General features: G+C 44.9%; 1 protein-coding gene across 4 annotated transcripts in view; it reads right to left on the bottom strand.

Moving 5' to 3' along the window:
* The window catches only part of CALN1 (calneuron 1), a 508,279-nt gene that overhangs the window by 316,533 nt on the left and 170,393 nt on the right, over positions 1 to 21,353 (bottom strand). For all 4 annotated transcript variants that reach the window (XM_090279122.1, XM_090279123.1, XM_090279125.1 and 1 more), the window contains one exon: positions 17,926 to 18,050. In XM_090279122.1, coding sequence (XP_090135248.1) covers positions 17,926 to 18,050 — 125 coding nt within the window. The remainder of the gene's footprint in view (positions 1 to 17,925; positions 18,051 to 21,353) is intronic.

The raw sequence follows: 21,353 nt of genomic DNA on the forward strand, positions 1-21,353 counted from the left end.
CCAGTGTGGCTCAGTAGGTTGGGTGTCATCCCACAGACCAAAAGGTCAATGGTTCAATTCCCGGTCAGGGTACATGCCTGGATTGCGGGCCAGGTCCCTGTTTGGGGGTGTGCGAAAGGCTGCTGTTCGATGTTTCTCTCATACATCGGTGTTTCTCTCCCTCTCGTTCTCCCTCCCTTCCCCTCTCTCTAAAAATAAATAAATAAAATCTTCCCCCCAAAAAAGAAGATAAGGGAAAGCTAGACAAAATAATGAAAAAGCACTGAAGCAATGGTAGATCATAGATTCCTTCAATAAAGAAATATCAAAAAAACCACATGGCTTGTGCTCAAAAGCACCCAGAAATCCTATAGTTCCAACTGACCTGATTAGACATGGACATCCAGATTCATCACTCTGCCCAGTGTCTCCTCCAAGTAGGGACAGGCTCAGGGCACCACTGCCTGGCTCAGTGTCCCTGTGGCTAAAAATCCAACAAACCCGCCAACCCTGCAAAACTAGTTGCAAATCATGGAGGCACCATCTTCCTGTGCAAAGCACCAGACGCTTGCCCATACACATCTCACATGATCATCCCAGCACTGCAGAGAGACCGCCCAAACTTGCCACCTCCTGAAACCAGAGCTCAAGGGGTCAAGAACCTTGTCCAAAGTCACATGCTTAATTATGGGTAGAGACAGAAGCAGTCCAGAGGGTACGCTTTTCCCTCCAGTACCCATCAAACCCACCCACAGAATCTTCACCAATAAAAAAAACCTTCTGCGAACCTGGATTGATCCTGCTATGATCATTCTTTTATCTTAAACAGACCCATCTCCACAATTCCCTACAACTCTCATTCCAAATCCTTCTTATCCTCTTCCAGCGCCCTTATACTCTCTCTCTCAGACACTCCCTAAACTTAAGTAAACTAAAAAATTCTCTCTGGATACATTCAGGTTTTTTTTCTATCCACTGTCTCCTGTCCTTAAAATGATTGTATCATCTAACTAAGATGATTATGAGAGGCTGAACCATTAGAGATTAGATCTGAGGGCTCAGGAGTCAGACAGCCTAGCTCTGTGACCTGGCTTTAGTTCAATTGCTGTGTGACCTTGAGACAGTCACTTAACTTTTCTGTGCCTTCATGTCCTCATCCAGAAATGAGAATCATAACAACAAGGGGCTGGCAGAACAGTCAGGAGAACTGAGTGGGAGAAATGCAAAGCAGAGTGGAGCTCAGGCTGCACTCTGAACCACTCACACATCGAATGGAGTCATCCTTGGGGGTGTCCTTTCCTTCCTCCGTGATGACAAGGGCCTCATATTCCCTTAGCCCTCTCTGGTCCTCCCAAAATTCCCTCTGACATAGGGACCAAACCAGCCTTCCTGGAGCATGGCTGACACCACTTCCAAGCTCAGCTCCTCCAATGGCTGGCCCACTGAAGTCCCACCTCTTGGCAGGGCCTCCTCAGCCCCTAACACCTAAACAACCTTTCAACCCTGCTTTCTGATACTCTCACCTCTCACCCTCCACACTGAGAAGGGAAAGGACACCTCAGACAGCCTTCAAGGCCAGCACACAACAAGCTTTCCTATGCCCAGATTTTTTTATCGTTTTCCCTTTCTGTCCTATGTCACAACCTTTCCCATCCTTCAAGGTCCAACTCAAGTGCCTCCCTCTGTTACCAATGATACCACCCCCATTCCAGGACATAATCACTCTTTCCTTTGAAATCCTATGGTTTATCTTCTGTTGAGTTTTTGTCATTTAATGGATTAAATTCATGTGGATTTTCTGTATGTGGACTGTATCCGTGTCAATACCTGGTTGTAACATTGTCTATAGGTTTGCAAGATGTTAGTGCTGGGGGAAACTGGGTAAAGGAGATAGCAGACCCTTCTGTTTTATTTCTTACAATTGCTTGTAACTCAATTATCTTACAATAAGAAGTTTAATTTAAAAGTTAATATAAATTTATAGTTTATTCAGCACCCACCTTTACCACACACGACACAAGACATTTACCTAGATGAGCCCCAATCCTTCCCTGATCTCCAGATGTCATTATCCAATAGCCTATCCAGAATATTCCCTTGGATAACTAGTAAGCACCTCAGAGTTAACACATCCAATATTGAGCTCCTGTGCTCCCCCACACCCACCCCCAGGAATCTCCTCTCCATTCTTCCTGTTGATCAGGCCAAAAATCTTGAGGTCACCCCTGACTTCTCTCTTTCTCACATACTCCACACCCACCCCATCAGCAAACCATAAATCCACCTTCAAAACAGATCCAGAATCTGACTACTCCTCCCATTTCCACAGCCACCACCCTGGTCCCTGGCCACCATCATCTCTCATCTAGATTAATACAACAGCCGCCCCTCTACCTGACACTCCCCTTTCCTGCTTCTTTTATATTTCATCATCATACAATAAACTTTGTCTCCTGCCACAGGAGCAGAAGCTCACAAGGGCAGGGAATTCTCCTGCTTCATTCAATGCTAAGTCCCAGAGCTTAGAGCAGTATCTGACACATCACAGGCACTCAATAAATATTTATGGAATGAGCAAACAAATGAATGCATATTATGCCTTTGATATTTAAAACAAAACACCTCTGAAGTCAACATTACTATCGCTCTTTTTTTTACAGGTGAGAAAAACAAAGTTCAGAGAAAGACAATAGGCCCTGCACAGCATGAGGGCCACAGATCCCCTTTCCTGAGAGCCACCTCTCCTCCTCCCTTCTCTATTTAAAAGTAGTTTCTTAGGTGGATCCTTAAGGGCAGGATCATGTCTGATGGATCATCTTTTTAAAAATATTTTATTGTTTATGCTATTACAGTTGTCCCAGCTTTCCTCCCTTGCTGCCCTCCCCCCAACCTCCCCCCCAGGCAACGCCCACACTTTGTTGTCCATGTTCATGGGTTGTGCATCTGTGTTCTTGGGCTACTCCCTTCACCATCTTTCAGCCAGTCCCCCTCCCCTTGATGGGTCACTTTGACTTTCAGTATCTGGACCTAGTACTTGGATATTACAGGATGAAAAGAATACTTGCAGAATGAATGAACTTTTTACCTATTTATTAAAATGTAATTAACACCAGTTATTATTTCTCACGTATGTGTTAGTTGTATGTAACTCATAGCTTAGTACTCACAACTTTCTTCTGTGAGACAAGGTGTGACTCTGAGTTATGAGCCCTATTTTACTTAGAGACAAACGGAGGCTCAGTTTCTGCTCCTCTTTGAGGCTCCACCCACTGTACCACACTGCCCAAGAGCAAAGTAGATCAATCAGTGCCCAGAACACACAGAAAGCTTCTCAGCCTTCTCAGTGACATGCTGTCTTTCTTGTGCAGTGTGCTGCAGGATCTCACCATGAAGTACTTCTTACTGGGTTTCCTTTGCCTGGCAATGGACAGTTTTATAGCTGTCTTCTCTACAAATACCCTTCTTTGGTGTTTTTGTTTTCCTTAGAACTTGCTCAGAACTGGATCAGATTTGGGAAGAATGCGAAGAGCGTGACTGTGAGAACACACTCAGTTTGTCTCTGCCTGGTAATCTGTTAAGGCCATGAAGGGACAGTATGATGTATGAGTTCCCTGTCCTGGGTCTATTGTCTGCTGTCCCCACTCATCAGCCTCCCGAGTGACCAGCAGCCATCTCAAGCACACACACACTGAGTCTCTTTCTCTATGAGGAAAAAAATCTTTATAGAGACATGAGTGGGCAATGCTTTAGAACTGAAAAAACATATTATAATCAAAAACTATCATCAGAGGCTCAGAGGAAAACTCTTCCCTTCTACAGGTGGTGTCTGTTTGCAGAGGGGACAACATCTGTTCTGAATTCACAGCTGTGATATGTGCCATAAGTCAACCTGAAGCCATTAGCACCTACCTTGACATCTTATTGCACTTAAATAAATATCCTTTAAAGAGAGATATACAAAACATACGGGTAACTTTCAATATCTAACAACTTGTGAGGACACCATTAGTGTCGTATAAGAGGGCAGGCTTTATTGCCTCTACACTTAAAGAAGACATTCCATCTTCAATAATTCTTGCCTTAATCATGGCCAAACCTGGCCCTGGTCACAGCTAGATGAGGAAATACACCTGAGGCCCTTTAAACCTGGATAGTACCCTCCTCTCCAGTATGCCTACCCATCTGGCCTCTCTCCTGCAGCAGAACCAGTCTGTTTCTAAAGTTCCAAGAAAGGAAAGGTGAAAACGACTGGGGGGCAGGGGGCGGTTCGGGGAGGAGAGTGACTCTGTGCAGTGATGAGGAAGAAGAAGGAGGAGAGTAAAATAACCCAGTCAAGTACTTGGCACAAAATAAATACTCAGTAAATGTGGATCCCTCTCCCCTGATACCCCTGCTCGCCCAGCACAGTAACATCAACAAAATGCTGTGGAATTCTAAGTTCATACCACCATGATGGCATGTCAGGTGGAAGGGCCCCTGTGGTCTGAGGACCTCCAGAGGTCTAATGAAGAAGGCTCGTGGACTAGGCCAGAATCAGGGTTCTCAGCACCTCTGCCCTCTACACACACACACCTGGAAAAGATGAAAACATGACCAAATTCCAGATTCACAAATAAGACTTACTTTTGTTCTTTCCCTTTCAAATGAAATGGATGTTTCACACTTTCCAGTTTGGTTCAATCAACTCCTTTTTAATTGGCCAGGCAAGAGAAAGAGAAAAGAAATTCAGTGTTTCCCTCTGCTCTTACTCCTTCCCCCTGGCCTGCCAAGCAGTAAGACTAACACTCAGCCCCTGCAGAGCCCTCTGCTGTGTGCAAGGCTCCATGCTACGTGCTTTTCCTGTGAGGTGGCCACCATATGCCCCATTTGGTGGATGAGGACACCAAGATATGTGTGTTTAAAACCTGCCCAAAGGCACAGAGATGGTCAATGACAGATCCAGGACTTGAGTCACGTACAGTCTAACTCCAGAATCCCCGGCATTCGCCACTGCAGGCTCTTCCTTCTTGGCCTGGGGGTTGCCTGGGGCAGCTGTAATTGTAAGTAGGTGACCTCTGAGGTAGCACAGTCTATTTGTAGGTCTATTTAGCAGAGTAAACTACGGTGTATTTCTATGATACCCTTAAAAAGAGATTTGTGTGGCCTAGAGCTGGAGTAAACTTCGAAAATCTAACACAGCAAATGAGTTTAGTCAAGTTTCTGATTCAAAAAGTCTGAAAGAAAGGGGCCCTGTCAATCAACCAAACAAATTAATTGGGCACAAAGAAGTGACCTATTTTTAAATGCAGAGTTCTACCTTCTGAAAGTGGATTTTGGCTTTTTAGAATATGATAACTAGGGGGACTGCATTTGACATGAAAAACACAATCAAAGGATATGAAGAAGCTCAGCTGGAGACGTAGTACCTCTCAAACCCCATCACCAGCGACCCTCTGAGAGCAAAGGAATGAATACCTGATGGGCCTCGGGGTTCGGTCCTTGGTCCTCTTTCTTTTATCCATCACTTCAATATCATGAAGAGTCCAAAATTTTATCTCCTGGCTAAATACTTTGAGCCCCGCTGGCCATCTCCAGTGGGACACTCTTCGGTTCTCATCACCTTCATCCTACCCTGTTCCAACTCCTGTGTCCCTGGCCTCAGTGACTGGCGCGACCTGCACCTAACTAATTACCTAACTAGGGAGCCATGTATTTGACCCCTCTTCTGCCTCGCCCACCCCACATCCATATATCATGACCTGCTCTCGTGGAGACAGAACACCACGGCAGTTAATGAAGGGCATGAACTTTGGTGTCAGAGAAAGCTGAGCATGAATCTCATCTATCAGTTATTAGTTGTGTGACCCTGGGCCAGTAATGTCATCCCTTTCAGGCTGATTTCCCTCATCTGTGTAATGGGGACAACAATACCTCCCATAGTTAATGGAGGCATTAAATTGGATAACATAAACATAGCCGAGTGCCTGCGTTCTTAACTTCCCAGGCCCACTTCTCTGCCAGTTTAGAACACCTGCTAAGGTTAGGCCCTCCCCATTTCTCCCTGACTATGAGAATGGGCTCCTGGTGGTGCCCCAGCCTCTAGATCCACTCCCCTCGAATCCTTTATCCACACCAGAACCAACACAATCTCTGTAAAGACAAGTAGGACCTCACGAACATACAACAATACACCTTGTCCAGTCCTCCCAGAGACACCAAAACAAGGCAAATCCTTTACATAGCGATGAGTATAAGAGAGGCCCAGTTCACAAGCCGTAGGTTAGCAATTGGTATTTCCCTTTCATTGAACCCCTTTAAGAACATGACAAAAGTTGTTTATCTTCACTCCAGGGGAAAAAAAAAACACTATTCATAAACACAAAACATTCAGAAATTCCAGAAGCACAGACCTCCTCAGGTTCAAAGCCCCTGACTTAGCACATTCTTTGGCTTGGCCTTTAGCAACTTGGAAGTTCTTCAGAACCCTGTCCTGTAGGCTGACTAACCTCAGTCTCTGGGGATCCACAATTCAAAACAACACGTTTCTTAATTTGCATATTCAGGGTCCTCAAAATCTAGCAAGAGAATTCAGCAGGAAGCTCAAGGCATTTTTACCAGAAATAGATGGCACCTCTGAAGGGTTTTTAAAGAAATTAGCATAAAATTATGATCAGTCATTCACTTGAAAGTCTCAGAAGTTTTTTCAGCCCCAGGAGGTGCTGGCGGAGAAATTGCACATGGCTGTCTGAAGACAGGCACCAGGAAGGTACAGAAAACACAGCTCTCAGGTGTGTCCCCACGATTCTCCTTCCTCACCTCTCCTACCTAAACACCAGATGGCAGAGAGACTAAGCTCTCTAAAGTCTCCTACCAATTGCTTGGGGGCACCAAACCAAGAATGTTAGGGCTCGTCATCCTCCATACCATGCTTCTAGGCAGAGATGCTAGATTGCAACCCTGAGAATCAAGCTACATATCCTGAGGCTCGTTTCACTGGGTATCAGCAGAGTAATAACCAGCAACACACAGACTACGGGCACCGGCCTAACTATCCCTGCACCTCAGTGTGCACATGATGGTGCGCGCCCTGGGCCAGCGGTACGTCAGGTCCTAGGGCCACTGATTTTAGCATCTTATGGAAAAAAGGAAGGATACCTTTCTCATATCACCAAAAAACCTTAGGGTAACATGCAATTAATATGGAAGTTGATGTTAAGAGTTTAGAAGAAACACTAAAACAAAATGACCTTGAATTTTAATGAACTAAGGTCAGGGGAACCCTGAGGGAGTGGGAAGAAGCTGGGAAAAGGAGCAACAGGGAATAGGGATGCTAACGTTCACAGAGGCAACACCCCGACAAACCGATGATTGGGCTCTTCCATTTCCAGAAACCATCATTATTCCGACACAACCTCCCACTTCAGAGAGGAAGGAATGGAAATCTTCCTTCCACTGTGTTGAACTCAAAGAACTAGCAATACCCCCTTCTGAAGAGGAGTGAATTCTGGTCATCCAGCTGTGATTTCAGCTCCTCCCCCATTTCCCATCATCCTCTTTCCTCCACCCATGGAATAAGTATTGTGGGATATATCAGGGATTTTTTTATAGACATATATGACCATATTTACTCCTGATTCCTTGGGAGCATCTCAGTGAGAACCTGTAAGATCTAAATTTCTGACCATCCACAGATGTTTCCCACATCAAAGCCCATGCCTTAAAGGATCCTTGTTCTAGTTCTCAGGACAACACAAGGTTTAGAAGCCAGTGTCACTGGGTCCCTTTTCCTCTCCTTTCTTGACAATTTAAACTCTGACTTCCATACCAATAAGGACAGGGTTTTTGACGAGGCAGGGGGCCTAGGAAGGTGTTCTTGTGAGCTTAGCACTAAGACACAGAAAATCGCTGTGGTGTGTCCAGATACTTCCACTTTAACAGGTCTTCCCAATCAGGAGTACTCACAATCTGAAGTGCACCTGTCATGACAGTCATTGTTGTCATCATTGTCATCATCATAGTCATCATCATAACTACAACTGCAACAATTACTATTACTCATACCATTATTATTTACTGAGCACTTACTATATGCCAAATATACAATAGTAACCCACTCTGCATATATTCCTTCATATTATCTCTGTAAACTATATACTATTATCCACATTGTACAGGTGAGAAAACCAAATCTCATCAAACCTGGCTCTAAATACCATGTGTGATCAACCATGCTTCATGGCCGTATGTAGCATCCCAATTCCACTCTTGTTATAGAATGAATAACCAGGAACAATAAGCTCACTTTGCAACAAACTTCTCTTATCAGAAAACCTGGCATTCGTTTATTTGCTCATGGGGATGAACATGATGTACATGGGCCCCAACCTCAAGGATGGGACAAACTCACCAAAATCTAACGTCCTCCTGGAGGCCTCTAGGGTCTGTGCATTCAGCCTTCCCTGCTGGCTCTGCCCCTTGCCCTGCTGAACCTCTTCCTTTCACAAATGAATGTGAAATATAGTCTGTATATATTAGAAAAATAACAACTCTCCAATGCTTTGAAATTATAGATCCATCATTTCTAATCTTCCGCAATACTTCCTTTTCAAAAATAGTAAGCAAGAGATTCCTAAAGTAGTATTATATGTGAGATATTAATTTAAATATTGGAAAATAGACTTAGGGGTTGGATTTCTTGTCTGTGGACACACAGTTGCCCATTCAGTGGGCAAAACAGAAGTTAGTTTCTCTCTGTTCCACTATCTTCAAGCACCTGGACTCCTTTCAGCTCATCACTCTGTCACCCAAGGGTGACATTCCCTTGGTGTCAGATGATGACATTCCCATCCAGTAATAAAAGGAGGATAAGAACAAAATGCACCAAAGTGCACCTAAGTTACCCAATGTCACTTCTGCTTACATCTCATTGGCCAGGATTTCCTAATATGGCCACACCTAGTTCTTAAAGAAACTGGGAAATGTAATCTTTATTCTAGCATCCATTTGACCAATTAAAATTTCTGCTATTAAGGAAAAAATTATATTGGGCAAGGGCTAACCATCTCTGCTGCAGCTGCTCAATAGTACAACTGAGACAGGAACCCTGATCTGAGGGACCCCAGAGACCCTACTCCATGAAAATCAGGCCTTGAGGAGAAGACAAATTAGGTAATAGAGATCAAATACATGGTGAGGGAAGGAGACTAGGTTTTGGGTGGTGACAACACAGTATACAGATGTCATATTATAAAGTTGTACACCTGAAGTTTATATAATGTTATTAACCAGTGTTATCCCAATAAATTAAATAAATATAAATAAATAGGGGGAAAAGATCAGGTAGTCTTTAATTCCTATTTTTATAGCAATGACCATTGGTCCTCTCTTCTTTGCTGCATAAAGAAACGTCCAAGTATGATTTTAGAACTTTCTATAACATTTCATTAGCTTTCACTAGCTCAGGGCCATCTCTAAGCCAATTTGTATGGTCTTTGATGTTTTTAAAATATATCCGCTAATTCTTTGATACTTCTCCCTCCAAAAGGTGGAGCCTAATTCCACTTACCTTGAGTGTGGGCTGTGTTTAGTGACTCACTTTTAACAAATCCATGTGGCAGAAGTGACAATCTGTGACATCTGAGACAAAGTCATAAAATAGTTATTCATTCTAGGAAAAACCAAATCCCAGTCCTATGGAGAGGTCCTTGTGTGAGGAACTGAGGCCTCCAGCCAAGATCCACATGAGTGAACTTGAAATTGAATTTCCCAGCCCCAGCCAAGTCTTCAGATGATTGCAACCTCAGCAAATGTCTTAACTGCAACCTTTTGAAAGAATTTGGGTGAGACCAGTCAGCTACACCACTCCTCAATTCCTGATCCAAAGAACTGTGAGATAATTTTGGTTTTTAAACCAAGGAGTTTTGGAGTAATTTGTTACATAGCAATATAGCAATAAAAGTCTCAATCTAAATTCAGTGATTTTCTAGCTTGAGGATTAGAGAAAGTAGAAATGACTATCTTGATAGAGAAAATTTGTGTTTTAAATGGCTGTGTCCTAGCTCATCACCTGCTTTTTAATTATTTGAAGCAGTGATTAGATGAGGTGCCCTGGATGCCACTCTGAAGAGGGAAGGCCAGTGAATAGTCCTGCTAGGACACATTGCTAACATCACAGCCCTGAGTAGTCCCAGGAAACAGTTGAACCTTCTGTTGGCCAATTACCACCAGGAGAGACAGCCCAGTATCAATAAAGCCAACATCAAAATAATGAGTTTTGGCAAACTCTTCAGCAACCAGATGGATAATGCTGAACAATTCTACTCAACAGATTAACTTATTGAATTACCTGAGGAAGCACTGTGGAGCTTAATTACTTTAGATCTATTAGGTTGCACTTCCGCTGAAAATGGAAGATTCCACAGAAACAGTTTCAAAGTTAGTTTATGATAGAAATGAATGGTTGGGAACTCCTGTTCCTCAAATATCCCAAGTCAAGGTCATGCTTTATGATGCGGGTTCTTAAACTTTCATACAAGATATCACTTCTTCCTACTTTCTCAAACAGGGCTCTTAGGAGTAGGAACCAGAGAAATACATTCTACAGCATACTTAGAATCATCTGATGGGGAGGCTTTTTGGACTACAATCTGCCCTTGTCTCTCTGCAGCTAGAGGGTCTAAGATTAGCACCCCATCCTTCATTGACAATCACCTCTATCAGAAGCCACTACTACTAGTACAGATAGGTTAAAAAACGCTTGTATATTGGGTATTTTTATTATGGGCCAAGGGCACCTATTTAAAATATAAATGAGAAAACTATTCTTTCAATGGGACACATTAAGGCTTTCATTGCAGTAAGGAAACTCGTGTTGCCATCTTGCCCCAGCCAATTAAAAGCTTGGAGCCAAATGTAATGCTTAGCCACATGTATCTGTTTTAGATGCTGTCATATTTTTACTTCCTCTTTATATGTGGGTTTTATTATTTTATTTCCATTGTGACAGACTTTGCAGTTCATGTTTCTTCTTTTATCACACAATGTCTCGATCACTTTTGGAAACAGGGGGCATGTAGATTACAAATGAATAAAATACAAATGGCAGGGACGGTACTCAGGTTTCTTTCTTGGTCACAGCTATCAAAATATGTTTTCTGAACATGATGCAGAAAATTACAAGAAGACTTAGACAAATGTCCCTTTAAGGAGTGAGCCTTTGGAACCACCTACCATCAGAGAAGTCCCTCTGTGCTCTGCTAACAAAGCTTCATAACTCTGCACAAAGCAATTCTCTCTCAAGGCTCAAGGGCAGGTCAAGCCCCCAGGAGGAAAGTACTCACACAGATAAAAGACCCAGGCTGTAAGGCTAATTCCCAGCTTGGGAGCAGAGCCGAGTATCTGGAATTCCTACCCTTGTTGGACAATGCAGTTCATTGTGTAGGCTTTATTGCCTCCTCTGGGGGAGTGAACTTTGAGCCATCAGCTCTCTCATATAATAGTCATGAGCTTCTCTTCTTGTGACAGTAATGTTTCTGCCTCTTTAAAATCCCTCTTGAAAAGGCTGCAGAAGGAAGTGTCTCATAAAAGGCAAGTAGAATGTGCCCCTGGGTTTTTTTTTCAGCAACCAGCAAAAGTAGAGGAGAGAAAAAGAGAGATGGGAGAGAATCTTCTTTACAAGAGAATATATGATGCACCAGGTGGGCTGGGGTGGGGAAGGACCATTCAGAATGTCTGGCACAGGAACCAGGCCCCTTCCGGCATAAACTCATGCCCATCACCAGCCCTTCCCAGGCTGCAGGGCACCTCTGCTCTCAGTGAGGAGCACACTGGGCTCACACAGAGCTTTAAAAATATCTCTCCACCCACTGGAAGTTTGACTAATCAGCCAAGTTCTCACCCATGTGCCACAGTGGTGTATGATAGAGACAGGAGGTTGAGGGAAGCCACAAAGAGTCTTACCTAGCAGGGAGGAGGATTCGGAGCATGAAAGTTAAAAGGCATGAGCTATGATGACAGGTGGCAATTTGCATACCGGGTCCAATACATGCTAGTGACTCTACTAGGTGATTTAACATCTCCATTTTCCACATTTGCAAAACTAGGGTTAATAACAGCACTTGCATCATAAAATCATTGAAAGGATTAAGTGAGTTAATTCACAGAGTGTACTTTGAACAGTTCCTAGTACATAGTAAACACTCAGCTGTGATGATGATGTTGATAATAATGATGATGATGACGATATGCTGAAACTTAAAAGATGAATATGTATTTCCCAGGTAGACAGATCATTCCCAACAGAAGCTGTACAACCAAAGAACTGAACAAAATATATAAAGCCTCTGTTTTCAGGAAGGACAAGACTGTAATTGCGGGGAGAGGGAAATGCACATGGCAAGCCCGCATTCACCCTGGCTCTCTGCCTACGGACAACTGCCCAATGACAATTCATACACTGTGGTAGTTGAAGGGCCTAGAATCTGTGGGGTACAGCAGCAGAGGGTAGAAAACTGTGCCGACAAGGGCCCCAGGAGCCTGAATACTTGGCTGAAGGCTGTGCTACACAAGCTGAGATAAACCCAGACTACCAGGAAGCAGCTGCTATGAGTTTGAGAAGAGAAAACAGATACTAGAATTTAAGCCACCCGAGGAGATGTCTGAAAAACCTCATTAACATAAGCAGAGGGATAATTTAATCAAGTATATAAGTGAGAAGCATCTCTCCGAGGCAATGGAATTGAGCTGACACAGGGTAATATCGTGGGTGAGGTTCAAGGGAATCTCCTCCTGGCGACTGCAGGAGTGGGGACCCGGCCAAAGAGAGTAGCAAGGCGGTCAGAGAGGAAGGAACACTTTTGAAATAAGGTGATCCACAGCACTTTACCAGTTATATGTGGGAAGTAAGAGAAAAAGAGAAATCAAGAATGACTCCCAAAGTACCACTGTGGCTGACTGGGTATAATATGGTATTATTTCCTGGGAAAAATTCCACAGAAGGGGAAATCTGTAGGGCTCTGGAATTTGTGGGATATCTGCATAGGACTCTAGGTAGCAAGACTAAAATTCAGGAGGGAGGCAGAAGTTGAAGATACAAATCTTGAGGCAATCCTCACGTAGATGCCCATGGGGAGGACAGCAGTGGGGAGAGAGTAGGAAGGAGGTAATGGGCACACACGGAACAGTGAAAATAACAAAGAGGTAGAAAAAGAGGTAGGAGGAGAGCCAGCCAGTGCCATGATGTCAAGGCAGTGGCAAACTTCAAAACCAGAGATGTGACAAACACTGCCCTATGCTGCAGAGTCCAGAATAGATACTGGGTGTACCCCAGATTAGGCAACCATGGGTCACTGGGGAACGTGGGCTGTGCGAAGCTGGGACCCTGGAACATTCCAAATGATGGGACGGTGGCAGATCGATACATGCATTCCCAAACTGAAATGAAAATGCACCCTAACAATATGTATGAGCACACTACCAGGAATACTAATTTTGAGATACGTACACATGTCAGAGCCTGAGGAGAATGTTCACTAACTGCAACCTAATGAAACTGGAGAAATGCAACTTGCACCCACCCCGAGAACGTCCGTGGCACATTGTGAAGGAAGACTTTGACTTACCACCACCGTTTGCCCTTTCCAGGGACCCAGGGGCCACACTGACCAGCAAAGCAGGCAGTCACTCCCTATTTCATAGCACTGTTTCCATGGTGATCCAACTTCCAAGCCAAACTCACTTTGGCAGCACCTCTTTGTTTTTTATTGCATTTTCCCCCATTATCATTTACCCCCCTAATATCCTCTCTCACTTCCTGCCCCCAGCAATCACCACACTGTTGTCCATGTCTATGAGTCCTTTTTTCTTTTTTGGCAGCACCTCTTTTCTAAGCTCCCACAGGAAACACAACTCTGACAGTAACTGGGGCCAAGAGCTGGTGTGGCCCATTCCGGATTATCTGCAGAGGAGACAAGAGCCAGAGCGTACTTGGGATCCCTGAATGCTGGATACCAGTTCAGGAAGAGGAAGGAGAGCAGAAGAGGGGAAGAACGAAGGAGTTGTGTAACTGTGTGGCACAGGGAGCCAGGCCGGCAGGAGGGGCAATCAAGACCCCACTTCTGCCCAGCAGCCATGGGCAAGACAGAGAAACATCTTCTAGAAACTGGACTCTCCAATCTGGGCTGAAAGGGGGAAAATTATCCCATATCTGAGACAAAGTGAAGATAGAACAAACAAGGCTAAAGGCTCTTTACAAACATTGGTTGCTCACAGATACTGGTCCTACAGAGAACTATAATGGTTGACTTGCAAAGTAAAACAGAAAAAAGCAAAAGGAAGCATATAAAAACATCTTCTAATGCAAAATAAAGGCAGAATTAGTTGGGACACTTAGATTTAAAAACTTAATATATATATTATATATGTTTATATAATTATGTAATATATACAAATATATAAATTACTTAAAGTTTTATAATAAATAGTTTTAACAATTTTCAGTGATGGATGACAACTGAATCCATGATGTGAAAGGCACACTCAGGAAGGAATGCTGAATGCAGAAGTGCAAAAACAAGAAAAATGATGACAAAAGAGACATATAATGTGAAAAACGAACAAAAATCTAGCATTAAAATGAGAGGCATTACTAAAGAAGAAATAGAAATACTAACATTCAAAGATGTGAGCCCAAACAAACTTCAGCTCAAAGGAGGTCCTGAGGAAGCAACCCAGGGGCTCACACTGTTATTGGCCAAATAATGAGAAACACCTACACCCTGACATTCACAACCACTGTGAGGGCGTCACGCGAAGAGCAGACCCTAACATCACAGCTGCACCAAGAAGGGAGACGGCTGGATTAAACCCCCACAGCCCCAAACTGGAAACACAAATATCCATCCTGAATAGGATGGATATAGAAATTGAGTTATATTATATACAGTGGAATCCCATATATTAAGGAAAATGAATGAACTTCATGTAGAGGTGAATTTAGTTTAACATGGCATCACAAATTATTCAATAAATAGCATTTCAAAAACTTTTTTAAATTATAATTTATATGTTTAATAAAACTTCACATGACAAGTGCAAGATACTGCTAATTAATTGTGTGTATCCATGAACTCCCTGGGTAGACCGCAAACTCTTTGGGGACAGGCAACAAATATTATACTTGTTTGATTTTGTCCTCCACCCAAAAAGCATTTGGGTCAACATTCCTGTCATAAATGAATGAGCAGGAATGAAGAAATGAGTGAATGAATGATTGTCTCAACCGATTCATCGTGGCTGAGTTTGTTGGTTGGGTAATTTCCAACTCCAGCCTGGCCAACTTGAAGCAGCTTCGCATTATTTCCCCCTGAGCTTTGTGTAAAGTAAAGAAACAGAAATTTCACAGAGTGAATGGTAGCTGGAGATGGTCTGCATGGAGAGAGGATCTTATCATGCCTTTTCTCAGAGGGACCCACCCATGGACTGGGCCCCTGTGACCCTTACATTGAAGGAGGCTACAGTGCTGTACAGGGTGAGGCGTGGGGAGCAGGGAATGAGGACGGCACCCAACTACCATCTGCGCCGGAGGTCAGCGGACCACAAAGGACGCTTCACCAGCATCACCACATCAACTCCCTGTGCAACACCACAAGACCTCTGAGGATAAATGAGTGGCCTTGAACAGCAGGACTTTAGGACCCAGTTTGACATGAGGCGGCCCCAAGAGAACAGCAAACAGGCAAAGCCCCGGAAACATTGGCTTCCTGAAGCACCAACATGCAGTCCTCCAAACTGATTCACACCAGCTGGTTTTCAGAGCCTGTCCAACTGCTCTAAACACAGCGCACATCTGCACAACCCTGCCCGAGCTCCGTGATGCTGGTAAGAAAGCAGGAGCAGTCATAACTCAGCAATCATCTTAGCAAAAAAATAAAAGAAGTAGAAGAAGTCTTCTGTCAGAAAATAAATGGCCCCTCTCTAGGCCGAGAGTCAGGATTACCCTCCTGAAGAACAAACACAGCATCTTCACCAGGCACCCTTGGATCATAAAGTTCCACTTCATTCCACGAAGGACCCCTCCCCAACAGCGCTTCTCTGCTGAGCCTGCCCACCTGGGCTTGAGGGCTGTTCGAGTCACTCCCAGCTCATCTCACCTGCTAAGAAGGCACCTTTCAGTCCTGCTCAGCTGCCTGGACCTGGGTGAACAGCTGGTGAACCTGATGTTTGCCCAAGAATATGGATGATATTTCAGCCAGGTGCCCAAAGTGGGGAGAGGGGCTGAAATCTAGCCAGCCATCGTCTTGGAAAGCCACGCGCCGTGGAGGTAGTCCAGGTTTAACAGAGGGAAAAAAAGTCGTTGCTCTGAGAAGTCTTGGAGAAATTATTCATGGCAGAGTTGGGAGGGAAAAGGGAGGAGCAAGGGAAATGGAAAGTGGGATATAGGAAAACTATAGATGATGTATAAACTTAAGTTGGTTAGTGATCTCAGCCCCTTTGAGAGTTGACAGTTCTCAGGGCCTCAGCTAAGCAGGGCCCCACACAGGGGAGTCCCACTAACTGATAAACCCAGGGGACCTACACAATACAGGTGCAAACGCACCAACCCAATGCTCCACCTGCCCTGTGCTCCACTGGGGGGACTCCTCACCTCACCTGCCAAACACAGCCAGCCCAGCCTCAGCCCTCTCCGTGATCACCAGGACAGGGCACGTCAGAGGCACTCAGGACTGTCTTGCATGTGCCTCTATCCTGCCTCTGACTGTTCTCTGGCCGATTGAAGGCCAGGATATCTTAGGGTCCCACTGTCCTCACTGGCCACCGGTCTGTCCAGACCACAGTGAGCAGCCTGGCCTTGTCCACATCATTTCCACTCCCCCTGACATCCCAGCCTCTCCTCTGGACCCAGCCCACCAACCTCTGCCACTCGCTCTTGTGAATAAGCAAGCCTTTAGATAAGCATGTCCACAAAATAAACAAGGGCAGAAAAAAGCCATCAGATGGCCCTGTCCTTTGCCTCCCTCCTCTCCTGCCCATCGTGAAGCACGTTTGGCTTCCCTGGCCCAGAACTAAATCTCCCCACCTTCCCCCAGTGAGAGATATGCACCTAGAAAACATGCTGGTTTGGATCTTTACACTTAAAAGCAAAGATGTGAGCCATCTGGGGTTAACTCTGACTTCTCTCTTTTAGAAAGTAAATTTAGACTTCATGTTTTAAAATGTGTTATAAGGAACACAACATTTCAAAACACTAGGGAAAAGTGATTCCGATTTGGCCTCAGCAGATGTGGCACCTAGGCAAACATCTGGCTGAATCAACCTAATTCTCTATTCTAGAAAAAAATTCCTTCTTCCTTGTTTTAACTTTTTTACTGGGGGTTGGTTTTCCAACGGGGATACAGTGGGGAACTGTCCCAGGACATGTTTAGTCATTTTGTTCTCAGGTTTTTCCCATCCCTAACCCTGCCCTCAACATCCAGGGCTGAACTGGGTTACGAAGGAACAGAGGCAATCAGAATAATTGCTTTCCATTCCTACCTCAACACAACCTCCAGATGGTTCTGATCTGGGCAAGAATCAAAGCACCGTGGCCACAAGTCAAGAGATAGCCATTAGCAGGGCTTCACCCTCCTTCACCAGCTGAGCCCCATCGTAAATGACAATATGGAAACAAGACAACACCATTGGTGATAAAGCTTCCATAAACTGGAAAATGCCCCTGGGGGGTTGAAGGCTATCCTCCCAGTCAGTAGCCAAGGAAACAGAAATAGCCATCATAGAGTTTTGAGGCTACAAGGTCTATCCCACACAAAGAAGTCACTCAGGCAGAATTTATCTTTGAACGCTTTCCCGTCACACCACAGGTAGATTTGGCCACAGCTGGTGCCCCGAGCCTGGCACTTCCACCTTAGATGCACAACAGCCACAAATGGCTCTCCTGGGTGGCTAAGCTCCCAGACAGGGCGGGCTCCTTACCATCGAGCTCCTCCACGGAGATATTAGCAAGCTGCTCACTGTCGCTGCCAGCAGAGAGGGAGCGGTTGAGGTAATTCCCCTTGTACAACAGGCCGGCGGTCACATGGTGGAAAGGCATCTTCTCCCTGTTCACAAGAGAAGGGAGGCGAGGAGAAAAAGACAGCGTCATTCATTCATTCCTCCTTTCCTTCCTTAGAGGACCATCCCGGTTTTCAGATGACAAGTGTTCTCCTTGAAATAATAACATTTCTAGAGGGAAAGTTAAAAATTCCAGGGTACACATGGCCAGCACAATTTCCGAAGGACCTCAAGTTCTCTCCCTTCCTTCATTTTATCGCTTACTTTGCTTTTCCCATTTACTTATGAATTTGAACCTGTTGTCCTTGCAGGCTGTGGGACAGCATGCCATCATCAAGCTGCCTCTCCATGTGCCTAGGAATACTCTCTGTTCCTCTCCTTAGCCTGATAAACCCTTTCTCAGTTCTCATAAGAAAGGACGCACAGCCCAGAAACGCTGGGCTGCCCAGGGACTGGGCATTTTGGCTGTGACCCTGCAAAGATCCAAGTGTTGAACTTTTCCCAGGCGAAGCAGCTGTTCCACTCACACAGCACTCACAGCAGGTAGGATAAGCCAGGCGTTAAGTATCCATAGATATGCAAAACAGCCTGCACCTCTGAGAAGCGGCCCCTACACCTGTCCAGGTTGTACCAGCGGCTTATGAGCACACCCCTGAAACCCCTGTCACACCTGCCCTATGATAATGGTGAATGACACCTCCAGATATCCCAGAGCTGAGCAAGCTTTCACCATTCTCTCAGGAAATTAAAGCATCCCCTTACCCAGACTAGCAAACCCTCCAGCCAAAGCTCCTGTGCCCAGGTGGCCAGCCCTGGGCCTTACAAGTTTCCAGCTGTGCAAGGCAGGCCAGAGGCTCCAGGCTGAGGGAGACGGGAGTGGCAGGGAGAGTGAAAGGGCAGGGACAGAGCAGAAAGGGGAAAGGCAGATAGAAAGAAGGGCCCTCCACAGCGGGAAGAGGACAGCTCTCTGTTACAGTGAACAAGCCACTGCGCATGTCAGGTTCTGCTTCCCCATCTGGAAAGCGGGCTAAGAGGATTGATAAGCTGCTGAGCGGAATTAGGAAATAGGTAGGAAGTACAGGGAGTCGATTACAGGGCATGGGTAAAATATATCTTCTTCAAAGAGCTCCCATAAGGTGAACTGGGCAGCGCTGGAAGGAGTCCCTCGCCCCTGGGGGCATTCAAGCAGGGATGAGGGCCTCCCTGCCAGGGGCTCTGTAGGAGGGAAGTGGCCCCTGTGCACTCTCCCCATCCACCTATCACCCTCCGTGTCAGTCACCTGCAGAGGCCCTGCCAGCATTAAATCTGTGCCTGTAGGATAAGCTGGAGTGGACTGCTGAGTAGCAAGGTGTAAATTACAGAAAGACAGCCAACAGAAGACCAGTCTCTGAGAACGACCATTCAAAACTCCCAAACGTTGCTGACCCTCAACACTGAGCAAAATAATCCCCATGGTCCGCGCTCATGGGATGCTGAGCTGGCATGCACCTGAGGGTAGGAGGCTCCTGTATTCTCTTCCCTGGGACACCACTGAGTGTCGGGCACAGCTGGGCACACCCCTACTCTCCCCAGTCTGGAGCACGTTTCAGCCACGTCCTTGTTGGGGCTGAGAGCTGCTGACTTAAGAGATCAACCAATAAGACTCCTAAAAGTTACAGTGCTGGGCCAAGAGCACAAAACTGGTTAGTGGGAAAGATCCTTTCTAGAACACAAGCCTCCTAAGTGGCTGTTTCGATGAAGCAGCCGCAGCTGAGCCAAGACATTTCCATCCGGATGTCAAACTCTCATTTTAAACTCAAGATGTCTAAAAACAAATTAATTATCTTCCTAAAAAATAGGCCACACTTCCTGATTTCTCTATTTCTATCAAAGGTACTTTTCATTCATTATAACAACTGGGACAACACTCACAAACGTTCTGGGCCCCAAAAAGTAAAATAGACACATGGCTGAGGCCAGAGCCAGCCGTCAGCCTCCAAACCACACTGACTCTCCGCGGCTCACAAACATTCATCCACGGGCCCATCATAAATGGCAGGAAGCTAGTCACAAAGTGCATACACATTTGCCAATTATAAGACATACATCTTCAGCTACTTTTAAGTCAGACTTCCTGCTCCCAAGCAAAATCTATCCTTACACATAAATAGAAAACAAGAATCTTTTTCTGGAAGAACACTTTGATTGCTATCTCCTCTTTTCTCCAAATTAAATTTCAGACTAAACAGGTTTAAAAGCAAGAATCAGCCCCAGCTGGTATGGCTCAGTTAGTTGGGTGCTGTCCTGCAAACTGAAGGGTTGCTAGCTCGATTCCTGGTCAGGGCAGATGCCTGGGTTGCTGGTTCGGTCCCCGGTTAGGGCACGTGCAATAGGCAACGGATCAATGTGTCTCTCTCAGATCACTGTTTCTCTCCCTCTTTTTCTCCCTCCCTTCCTCTCTCTCTCTAGAATCAATAAAAGGAATTTTTAAAAATTAATTAATAAAAATAAAGCAAGTATCAGACTTATTAGTTGGGGTCACTCTCCCTTTTCCTAAAGTGAAGCCTTATCTAGGGGACCAGATGCCATGATCATCTAAGCAAAGACTAGATTCCCATGGTCCAAGGAATGAAAAAATGGGCAAAGGACCTGAACAGACACTTCTCCAAGGAGGACATAAAGAGGGCCCGTACACATATGAAAGGATGCTCAAAAGCATAAGCCATCAGGGAGATGCAAGTTAAAACCACGATGAGATATCACCTCACACCTGTCAGAATGGCCATCATTAACAAATCAATAAACATGTGCTGGCAAGGATGTGGAGAAAGGGGAACCCTAGTGCAATGCTGGTGGGAATGCAGACTGGTTGGTGCAGCCACTATGGAAAACAGTATGGAATTTCCTCAAAACACGAAAAATGGAACTGCCTTTTGATCCAGCAATTCCACTGCTGGGATTATACCCAAAGAATCCTGAAACACCAATTCAAAAGAACCTATGTACCCCCATGGTCACAGCAGCACTGTTTACAATAGCCAAGTGCTGGAAAGAGCCTAAGTGCCCATCAGTGGATGAGTGGATCAAAAACCCGTGGTACATTTACGTGACGGAATTCTATGCAGCAAAAAGAAAGAAGGAACTCCTACCTTTCACAATAGCATGGATGGAACTGGAGAGTGTTATGCTAAGTCGGTGGTTCTCAACCTTCCTAATGCCGCGACTCTTTAATACAGTTCCTCATGTTGTGGTGACCCCCAACGATTAAAATTATTTTCGTTGCTACTTCATAACTGTAATTTTGCTCCTGTTATGAATCGTAACGTAAATATCTGATATGCAGGATGTATTTTCATTGTTACAAATCTAAC

Source organism: Furipterus horrens, unplaced genomic scaffold (assembly GCF_987537825.1).
Source record: "Furipterus horrens unplaced genomic scaffold, mFurHor1.1.pri manual_scaffold_5, whole genome shotgun sequence".
Classification (NCBI taxonomy): Eukaryota; Metazoa; Chordata; class Mammalia; order Chiroptera; family Furipteridae; genus Furipterus; species Furipterus horrens.